The sequence below is a fragment of the Scyliorhinus torazame genome, chromosome 13, assembly GCF_047496885.1.
Source record: "Scyliorhinus torazame isolate Kashiwa2021f chromosome 13, sScyTor2.1, whole genome shotgun sequence".
In the NCBI taxonomy this organism is placed as follows: domain Eukaryota; kingdom Metazoa; phylum Chordata; class Chondrichthyes; order Carcharhiniformes; family Scyliorhinidae; genus Scyliorhinus; species Scyliorhinus torazame.
The window spans coordinates 7754843-7765978 of NC_092719.1; the positions used below are offsets into that span (position 1 = coordinate 7754843).

Here is an 11136-nt window from a genome sequence, read left to right on the forward strand (position 1 = left end):
TCCGATAGCTAACCCTGGCAGCAGGCCCAGTAGCCAGACGTCACAGATATGTGGTGACTGGCAAAACAAGCAGGCCCAAGCTGAGGAGACTTTTTTTAAGCCTGAGTTGACTCAATCTGGAATGTGGTGTCTGAAAGGGTGAGGCAAATAGATTGACTAATAACTTGGATACTTGGAATTGGATAAGTACTTGCAAAGGGAAAAATTATCTGGCAATCGTGGGACTAAAGGCACTGATCTGATAGGCGGAATGGCCAACTTTTGTGCGGCATCGCTTTATAATTCAAAGTTGTGATTCATCGTTAAAAAAAAAACTCTTTGTAGTTTGAATATAAAATTCCACCGCAAATTAAATTTTCTTTTATTTACAATCTATTTTCCGTGTGCAATTCATTTCACGCAGAAATCATTACTCCCCGAAGTGGATTGCGTCTCACGCTGGGAAATTTACAGAGGTTGCGTCCCGGTTCTCTTTTTGGAAACACTCATCAAATCACCGCACACCACGAAACGACAGAGACGGTTATTCGTCTGCCTTCTCTGCGGAATGTGTCCAAACAGGTTTCCTCTTTTGGATAAAGGAGAGGATTCCTTCCTGGCCGTCCTTCAGTGTTAGGTTGTCCACCATGACCTGGGCGGCGATTTGGTAGGCCTCATTTCGGTTCAGGGCCATCTGCTTGTAAAACGTGGCTTTTCCCAGTGCCACGACGGACCTGCTGGTTTCGCATATCTTGCCGGCAATTTTCATGGTCACCTCGTCCAGCTTGTCCTCGGGCACCACTCTGCTGACCAGCCCATGCAGCAGCGCATCGTGCGCGGAAATAGGCTCTCCCGTGAACAGCATTTCTAAAGTGACCTGTGGCGAATAGAGTTTCCGTATTTGCATTAAAGGAAAACTGAGCAAAAGGATACGTTTCCGCCCCAATTTTGTTTTACGTCGACACAGAGCTGGAGTACTTTTTGAAATTTTTACCGTGGATTAGGAAGGATCAGGGGGCAGGGAGACTACAACAGGAAATCATTTCTCAGAGGGAAAGAAAAGATCACCCTGAATCGGAAAGTGTGGGTTCAAGTCCCACTCCAGGGCTTGAGCCCAGAAATCAAGCCTGACACTCCAGGGCAGTACTGAGGGAGTGCTGCACTGTCGGACGTGCCACGCTTTGGATGAGGCATTCACGGTAGCACAGTGGTCAGCACTGTTGTTTCACAGCGTCAGGGTTCCGGGTTCGATTCCCGGCTTGGGTCACTGTCTGTGCGGAGTCTGCACGTTCTCCCCGTGTCTGCGTGGGTTTCCTCCGGGTGCTCCGGTTTCCTCCCACAAGTCCCGAAAGACGTGCTTGTTCGGTGAATTGGACATTCTGTATTCTCCCTCTGTGTACCCGAACAGGCGCCGGAATGTGGCGACTAGGGGCTTTTCACAATAACTACATTGCAGTGTTAATGTAAGCCGACTTGTGACAGTAATAAAGATTAAAATTATATGCTGACAACAGTACAAACACATTGCGGTGAAATTCAACCCAGTTGAAATGATGCCGCCACACACCTTTCTAGGAAGAGATCGCCCCACTGCGACAGCTGGTGTGGAACAGAAGACTCCCACGTTGACTCCTGGAGTGGCAAACTTTGACTTGTCCGACACCACGGCAACATCGCAACTGGCAACCAGCTGACAGCCAGCAGCTGTGGCCAAACCGTTAACCTTAGCAATGACTGGCACCGGAATATCCTGAAGCAGGGTCATGACCTACAAGTTATGAAAAGTGTGAGAGGCAGAGCTAACTTGGTGACATTTCATTTGACTGCTCCTGATTATTCACGGTCATTTAGGACATGGGAAGGTCGGACGTAGGAGCAGGAGTCGGCAATTCTGCCCTTTGAGCTTGCTCCACCATTCGATACGATCATGGCCGATCTGGATGTAATACCAACTCCGCTTTCCTCTCCGTCCCACCAATAACCCTAGACTCCCTTGACAATCAAAATTCAGCCTTGAAGTACCCAGCCACCACTGCCCTCTGGGGAAAAACATTCCACATGTTAATGGCCCTGAAAGAGAGAACACAATTCTCCTCATCTCTATTAAAAAAGAACCTCGTATTCTTAAACAGTGTCCCATAGTACCCATCTCCCCCACAAGAGGAAATATCCTTCTGGAATCCACCCTCTCAGGTCCCCTCAGGATTTTACATGCTTCAATGAGATCACCTCCCATTCTTCTAAACCACAATTGTTTTAGATCCAACCTGTTCAACCTTCCTTCATCAGATAAGCCCTTCAACCCAGGAGTGGGTCAAGTGAGCCTTACCTGAACTGCTTCCAACCCAGTTATATCCTTACTCAAATAAAAAGACCAACTCTGCTCACAGTACTCCGGATGTGGACTCACTAAGGCCCGTTACAGTGTTAGTAAAACTTCCCTGCTTTTATATCCCATTCCCCTTGCAATAAACACCAACGTTCCTTCCTGACCACTTGCCGTACCTGCAGACTAACTTTTTGAGAGTCGTGCGTCAGGACACCCCGATCCCTCTGCACCTCCGAGTTCTGCAATCTCTCTCTCCTGTTCAATAACATTCTGTTTCCTATTCTTTACCTCCTTGCCCCTTTCCTAAGCCCTTGCAGCAACTGTCTCCCATCCTGAATGCCTTGTCGCCTGAAGGGATATTGCCTGTTTCGCAAGCGCCCCTTGCCCTCTAGTATCGCTCCAAAGTGACCACTCTTCACTTGGGCGTCTACACCGAGAATGCTAGCAGGTAACTTGACCACGAGGGAATCATAGGGTGGGGGACCCCCAGGGCGGGGGGGGGGGGGGGGGGGGACGACACCCCGCCCCCTCCACGGCAACTTTCACGGCAGAGGAAGCAGCCCGCCATTGGCTGGTGGCAGGGCCTTCTGATCCCGCCGTTGACAACGGCGTTCCCGCTGTGTGCACCCTTCTCCGCCGGGGAATGTGTCACGGGGCTCGCCCTCGTCGGGATCGGTGATGCCTTCGGCAGGAACGGGCGAAAAATCCCTCCCACTGTCCTATTGAAACAGAGAAGGTCCTGAGGGAATTGACAAGGTGGATGTTGAGGGGGGGGCTCCCTCTTGTCAGACTGTCGAGAACCCGGAGACACAGTTTAAAAAGGAGGGGTCTCCCATTTAATGTTTTGCTTTTTTTCCAATTAAGGGGCAATTTAGCGAGGCCAATCCACCTACCCTGCACATCTTTGGGTTGTGGGTGTGAGACCCACGCTGACACGGAGAGAGTGTGCAGACTCCACACGGACAGTGACCCAGGGCCGGGATCGAACCTGGGACCTCAGCGCCGTAGGCAGCAGTGCTAACCACTGCGCCATCGTGCTGCCCCTGGGTCTCCCCTTCAAGACAGAAATGAGGAGAAATGTTTTCTCTCAGAGGGTCATGAGTCTGTGGAACTCCTGAAGGCCGAATCAGAATGATTCTTGACTGACAAGTGAGTCAAAGGATTTGGGGGCAGACAGGGAAGTAGAGTTCAGACCCGAATCAGATCAGCCATGATCTTATCAAATGGTGGGGCTGGATCGAGGGGCCGAATGGCCTACTCCTGTTCCGAATTGGTATGTTCGTCTGCACGGTTGAGCCCGATCCTGTCCGCTGTACCGCTCCACTTGATGGTTCAACCTCTCACTCCTTTACAGCACTAAGCCAATGGTTAAAGCAATGAAAGGTGGACTCATGTCTTGTATGTTGTTTATTGCAAGACGAGATCTCATAAGAACATAAGCACTAGGAGCAGGAGTAGGCCATCTGGCCCCTTGAGCCTGCCCCGCCATTCAATTAGATCATGGCTGATCTTTCGTGGACTCAGCTCCACTCTCCGGCCCGAACAGGAGCCTCAACTGCTTCACTGGGCAAGGAATTCCATAGATTCACAACCCTTTGGGTGAAGAAGTTCCTCATAAACTCAGTCCTAAATCTACTTCCCCTTATTTTGAGGCTATGCCCCCTAGCTCTGCTTTCACCCGCCAGTGGAAACAACCTGCCCACATCTATCCTATCTATTCCCTTCATAATTTTATATGTTTCTATAAGATCCCCCTTCATCCTTCTAAATTCCAACGAGTACAGTCCCAGTCTACTCACCCTCTCCTCGTAATCCAACCCCTTCAGCTCTGGGATTAACCTAGTGAATTTCCTCTGCACACCCTCCAGCGCCAGTACGTCCTTTCTCAGGTAAGGAGACCAAAACTGAACACAATACTCCAGGTGTGGCCTCACTAACACCTTATACAATTGCAGCGTAACCTCCCTAGACTTAAACTCCATCCCTCTAGCAATGAAGGACAAAACTCCATTTGCCTTCTTAATCACCTGTGGCACCTGTAAACCAATGCTTTGTGACTCATGCAGTAGCACACCCAGGTCTCTCTGCACAGCAGCATGTTTTAATATTTTATCATTTAAATAATAATCCCTTTTGCCGTTATTCTTACCAAAATGGATAACCTCACATTTGGCAACTTTGTATTCCATCTGCCAGACCCCAGCCCATTCACTTCGCCTATCCAAATCCTTCTGCGGACTTCCGGTGTCCTCTGCACTTTTTGCTTTACCACTCATCTTAGTGTCGTCTGCAAACTTGGACACATTGCATTTGGTCCCCAACTCCAAATCATCTATGTAAATTGTGAACAATTGTGGGCTATATAAATGCAAGCTGCTGTCATTACTCAATACATCAATTATAAATTGATCAGCTTACTTCAGTGCAGACTGCGAAGACCTCGGCATGGTGATCCCATCCTTTGGCAGACGTCAGTTCCTTGAGATCATGTCCAGATGAAAATACCGGCCCTTCAGCTGCACACGTGAATCACACAGGATAAGCCTCAAATGGAAATAGGACACTAATATTGCATTTAGTACAAATGAAAATGTTTCCAGCAATTGCTCATATTAACACATTCTTTTGCTCAGCACAAATTTATTGTTTTCTCCTTCTTGTACTGTAGAGCAGAGGGCATGGAGAGAGAGAGGAAGAGAGAGTGATAGAGAGAGAGCCTATTCCCAGGTCTCCCACAGATATGTAAAGGTGAGGGAGACCATTCGGCCCATCAACCTCATCCTTCCCCAGCGGAACCCAAACAGGCTCAGTTGCATTATGACTATTTAACTGGGAAGTGATCCAGCGACATGGGACAGAATCTTTCTGGAGTCAGACCTATGGATAGGTTGCTGGGGAATGCATCCCTGGGATTCCGAGCAGCCATTCAATGCTCTGAGCAACACTAATGGGCTGGAGGTGACATGCCCGCCCCTCGCTCAGAATGACTGGCGGGCAGCTCCGTAAGCCCAGCGATGGCCAGCACTGGGACAACCAGCAATCCCCAGAATCAAAGTGCGTGGGTCAGGTGGGGAATTTCAACTGGAATTTCTCCTTACAGGACATAACTTCTCATAACTCAATTCTTTGCCCCCTTTTCCAGCCCTCCTGTCTCTCGTGGAGCTGACACCTTGCCGGGACATGGTTCCATCAGCAGCCTCCGTCCCTTGCTGGCTGCCCCATTGATTATGCGTGAGGTTTGACAGTGTCCGCAAGTTGCAGCCCAGCCTGATCCGGACCACACCTGAACTCTCCAAATCCACACAGCTGAGCAGGAGCACCCGCTGATTTCCCACCTGGAGCTAATCACTGCACCTTGGTCGGTGCGGTGGGTGGGATGAACCAAGCAATGCGGCTAAAGGCAGCTGTTGAATTTGGCTTCATTCTGGTTTCCCTGGCCAAGTTTCACACCTTACCCCATGGGCTTGACTTGAGATCTAAGTCGATCTGTTGGACCTTATTAAACTTGGTAATACAGAACTGAATATCACTGAAAAGAGAGACGTGTTGCTGAAGCTTCTCACCTTGCACTCATCTGGACAAACACAAGTATGGTATTATTGTAACCGTCGGTACTGCAAGGGTTAATGAAGTGTCGAGATTAGCCACTAGAGGGAGCTACATTTACAACTATATAAGACAGTGATGCTAAGTCTTGTGGGAGAGTGTGTGCAGGAGTTAGCTGGTGAGAGTCCAAAGTACAGATAGTGTAAGTGAGAGCAGATCATAGTTTAAATCAGTAGTGAGATTAGCTGTGGATGAGTGTAGTTTAGATGTTATTAATCAACTGTGTATTCTTCAGGAGTACGTGTCGAATCCAAGTTAGTAGTCTTAATAAATTTATAGCTTTGTTTAAGTTCAAGCTATTTTCTGGTCTTTGTGAACACTACGCTAACCATCCTGAAATAAGCAACACAAAGAACACCACAACAAGGATGCTAAATGTCAAACAATTACAACAATTTGTACCACATGAGAAAAGAGTGGTGTTTGGTTGGAAGCCGACTCTGATTGGCCAAGATGTTGCTAGGGAGAAAGCAACAGGAAACTATAGGCTCCCCAAACCCCCAGGTAATTCAAAGAAGATGCGAGGCTTGAGCATATTCCTTTTGCTTGCAGAATACAGGTCCTGGGTATGAATATAAGTCACTTCTAGCAAGGGTAAATGTGCCACATAAGGAGCTTGACTGATTATCTTAACTTGTTTAGTAAATCCTAAATCAAGTCTGGAATTACCTGAAATCACGATAACTCGGAGGTCATTGCTCTCTGCTTCATGGAGGAGGTCACTGCGCAGAGATTCTAACATGGTCAGTGATAGAGCATTCCGCTTCTTTGGGTTATTCAGAATGATGGTCCTAAACAGAAGACAAACTATTTTCCAGCAGACAAAGTTACGTGGCAGTTACCCGTACAGCATTTACTAAGATATTCTTAGTTCACCCAATGGCTTACCAAAAGGAGCTTGATTAAATTAAATGATCAAGATTATACGTACGGGAGTACCAGATAGACTTGTGTAAAAATCAGTCTTGTGAAAGTTAACCCCATGGCTTTTGGCCAAAAATATGTAATTTTTCATTCACCATGTGTAAAAGTCAATCCTAGTTTCCTCGGGCTCAAAGTTCAAAAGTTTCAGAACCAAAGTGTAATCCTGGAGACGGTAATGATTTAATTTCATTGTAAATGCATAAATTACAATGATAATGTATACTGGTAAGTAAATGTTTAAAATGTTCCGATGTTTAAAATTTGTATTTTCTTATTCAAATTAGTAAAGTAATCAGATTAAGAATGATAATTAACATGATTTTCTGAAGCATTTTATTTTGTTTCATTGGGACAGCCATTTTTATGGACCTTAAATCAAACCTGCATGTCAACATCTCAAATACATTACCCTGTAAAAGACATTTGGTCTCAAAAGTTTGACTTGTGCACGAATCTATGCCATAATTTTCAACCTCACCACCGGCAGTATGTCATGCTTGTTATACAACCTGCCAATTTTCACCTTATTGCTATCGACTAACAATCAGACACGTTCTACAGTGGGAAGGTGACGTCCTCTGCCATCTGTGGCTCAGTTTGGTAGCACTCGCATCTCGGACCGATCTCAAGATTCTAGATCCATGACCCGTTCCAGGGCTTGAACACCTGCAGTTGAAGGTTGGTACTCAGTGCAGTACTGATGGAGCACTCCACTGTTAAAGGCACTGTCCTTCAGATGGGATGTTAAACTGAGGCCCTATATGTTTATTCAGATGGGTGTAAAATTATACTAAATCATAATGCTCATTTGGAGAGCCGGTGCGGACATGATGGGCCGAATGCCTCCTTCAACGTGATAACAATACTGCGATCGGTATTGCCTCGGTGCTGCGAATTAAAATGAACTTCAGTGTTTTTTTAATTCATTGTACGGGATGCGGGCGTCCAGCAATTATTGCCCATCCCTAATTGCCCTCGAGAATGTGAGCTGCCTTCTTGAACCACTGTCCCTGTGATATACGTACATCCACAGTGCTGTAAGGCAGGGAGTTCCAGGATTTTGCCCCAGCGATGGTGAAGGAACGGCGATATATTTCCAAGTCAGGGTGGTGAGTGACTTGGAGGGGAACCTCCAGGTGATGGTGTTCCCATGTGTCTGCTGCTCTGGTCCTTCTAGATGGTAATAGTCATGGGTTTGGAAGGTGCTGCGTAAGGAGCCTTGGTGATATCCTTTAGTGTATCTTGTAGATGGTACACACTGTTGCCACTGTACGTCAGTGATGGAGAGAGTGAATGTTTATGGATGAACAATCAAGTGGGCTGCTTTGTCCTGGATGGTGTCGAGCACCTTGAGTGTTGTTGGAGCCGCACTCATCCAGGCAAGTGGGGAGTATTCCTTATAGATGGTGGACGGGCTTTGGGGAGTCAGGTGAGCTACTCGCTGAAGGATTCCCAGCCTGAGCTGCTCTTGGAACACTATGTTGTCTTTATATGGCTGGTCCAGTTTCTGAATGTGTTGAACATTATCCTCTAAATGATTAGCCCTTGACTAAATACCATTGGTCTGAAATTGCATAGTCCATTATTACCCCTCCCACTTCAGGCCATTGACAACGGTGGACTCTGATTGGACTGGTCCATGATTATGTTTGACAAAGTATTGCAGTGGTTTTCCATTGCCTTCTGCAGTCCGGCTGACCAGGGAATGCTCTCGTTCTTTATCCTATGGCAAGGATGATCAGCTTGTTTGGCCACACTATGAACCCACCTTCAGTGGCCATCAAGTCCTGAAGTGGGATTTGAACCCAGAACTCTGGCCCAGAAGTGAGATCGCTAGCCACTGTGTCACATGACCTCCTCCGCAATTACTAACCAATGAATGCTGTTTTAATGTAGGGGTGAAACGTTTTATAAAAACAGTGGACAGGGGAACTTCACAGAAGTAAATTCTCCTGTGCTTTATAAACTTATAGAATTTACAGTGCAGAAGGAGGCCATTCGGCCCATCGAGTCTGCACCGGCTCTTGGAAAGAGTACCCTACCCAAGGTCAACACCTCCCCTCTATCCCCATAACCCAGTAACCCCACCCAACACTAAGGGCAATTTTGGACACTAAGGGCAATTTATCATGGCCAATCCACCTAACCTGCACATCTTTGGACTGTGGGAGGAAACCGGAGCACCAGGAGGAAACCCACGCACACACACGGGGAGGATGTGCAGACTCCGCACAGACAGTGACCCAAGCTGGAACCGAACCTGGGACCCTGGAGCTGCGAAGCAACTGTGCTAACCACTATGCTACTGTGCTGCCCTGCCTTGTCGGAGATGAGAGAGTTGTGAGAGGCCAGGAAATTTGGAGGGCTGGGGAGAAATGGTCAGAGTTCCACTGCTTGAGTTGGCTAAGCTGAGAGGCAGATCACTGCTTGACAGCAATTGCCTATTTAATGGCCCTAACTGTCGGCTGGGCGGGGAGACCGGTCCACTGACCTTCCCGTCATGAACCTAAATCGAACTGGTCACTCTCCTGCCTGATTAAATGCCCCCCCCACCCTGCCACCAAATCTGTCAAGGAGGAGGGCACAAGATTCTGCCCTGAATGTTCATTGATATATATCCAGAGTTCCATCACTCACCGCCGCACGACAGCCAGCTTCCCAAACAACTATGTCTCAGTCCACAGCACATGGCGTGTGTGGCAAACCACTGTTGCACCTCTATTAGGTGATGTACGGTAGGACCTGTACTACAGGTTTGCCGGTAGTCCCTGCCTGCTGGCTCTGCCCAGGAGGCGGGGTATAAATATGCATGTCCTCCAGCCAGCAGCCATTTCGCCAGCTGCTGTGGGAGGCCACACATCTGAGAGCAATAAATCCTCAGTTGGATTCAACGATCGTCTTTTGTCCAATTGATCGTGCCTCAGCGTGATCCGAGAAATAGATTGGCTGAGGCTCCATCATCGGGTCTAAACATGTGATCACTTCAAACCCTCGGTCCCGCAAGACACAGTGACATACGGTTGAAAAAAAAATCAAAGGTTTGAAGGAGGCTATTTAAAGAGGAAAGGTAGTGCTGAGGCAAAGAGGCTCACGGAAGGAGGTCTGGAGGGTTCAACTGGAATTTAGTTGACAAAATAAATCTGGCATAAAGGGCAAATTAAGCCTTCGTCATAGAAAGCCCAACTTGTTGACGAAGACACACTATTGTGGATTTGTGCCAGAATTGGGACAGTTGTCCTTCAGGTCAATCAAACTGGGTCAAAATTGTAGCACTCCCTCCCTGACAGCACGGTGGGTGTACGTACCTGCGCCGGACGGACTGCAGCGGGTTCAAGAAGGCAGCGCACCACCACCTTCTCCGGTAAACTGCAGTAAATTAAAATTGAATCAATTCTGAGTCAACACCAACCTGATCCCGTCCTTCTGCTTTCTAACAGTCAGTCGCTCACATTTGGCCGCAGCCGCCTCACTGGCAAAGCGGGTTTGGGCGTGAGCAGGAGGTACGATTTTCGCCGTGCGCCACCCCTGCAAAAGCTGAGCTCTGGGTCTTGCCAAGCCTCTGATTTTCCCGAAACATCTTCCAGCAGCGTACAAATATCCCATGGTGCTGCCAGGATGCTTCAGTTCATACAGTACACCGGCCCCAACACAACCCGAAACTCAGATTTAAAGTTCCACCTCTGTTCCACTCCAACCATGGGTTTGCTGACTTATTGCTTACCCTTTTCCCCCTGATGAATGTTGTTCCATTGTAAATTATAATCTTTTTTGTTTAACCTGCTCTAATAATACCTGAGTCGGTAAAAATGGCTATTTTATTTAAATGGGTTTCCCCTGTGTTTTTCTTTTTTCCCCACCATTAACACTTCTGCAAATGTTGATGCTGGTGATGTTTAAAAGCTTTAGTATTGTGAGTCACGCCACAGGTATCTGCTAGTCAATGTTGGGGCTGCGGCTAACTCTCACCTCTGCACCAGAAGGTTGTGGGACTTGAGCACGACTCCCGTTCTAGTAGGGCGGCACGGTGGCACAGTGGTTAGCACTGTTGCCTCACAGCGCCGAGGACCCGGGTTCGATCCCGGCCCTGGGTCACTGTCCGTGTGGAGTTTGCACATTCTTCCCGTGTCTGCATGGGTTTCGCCCCCACAACCCAAAGATATGTAGGGTAGGTGGATTGGTCACGCTAAACTGTCCCTTCATTGGAACAAAGAATTGGATACTCTTAAGCCTTTTTAAAAACCTGACAGTCCAGTGCGATACCCCAACTTTCAGATGAGGCATTCGACCAAGGCCTGTTT

General features: G+C 47.7%; 1 protein-coding gene across 1 annotated transcript; it reads right to left on the reverse strand.

The window, feature by feature from the left end:
* Positions 1–332: 332 nt before the first annotated feature.
* echdc3 (enoyl CoA hydratase domain containing 3) lies at positions 333–10482 on the reverse strand. Its single transcript, XM_072471016.1, has 5 exons — positions 10248–10482; positions 6584–6705; positions 4727–4824; positions 1547–1747; positions 333–856 (listed from the first exon to the last, which is right to left on the reverse strand). The coding sequence occupies exons 1-5, from the start codon at positions 10439–10441 to the stop codon at positions 524–526; spliced, it is 948 nt and encodes a 315-aa protein (XP_072327117.1). The 5' UTR covers positions 10442–10482; the 3' UTR covers positions 333–523.
* Between the last annotated feature and the right edge of the window lie 654 nt (positions 10483–11136).

Bases quoted from the DNA above. Each gene is read 5' to 3' on its own strand.
- echdc3 (XM_072471016.1), bottom strand. From the start codon at position 10,441: ATGGGATATTTGTACGCTGCTGGAAGATGTTTCGGGAAAATCAGAGGC. The intron at 1,748-4,726 runs GTAAGCTGATCA...CATAACTTGTAG, and splicing joins TCTTCGCAGTCTGCACTGAA to GTCATGACCCTGCTTCAGGA. The intron at 857-1,546 runs GTGTGTGGCGGC...TATTCGCCACAG, and splicing joins GGCGATCTCTTCCTAGAAAG to GTCACTTTAGAAATGCTGTT.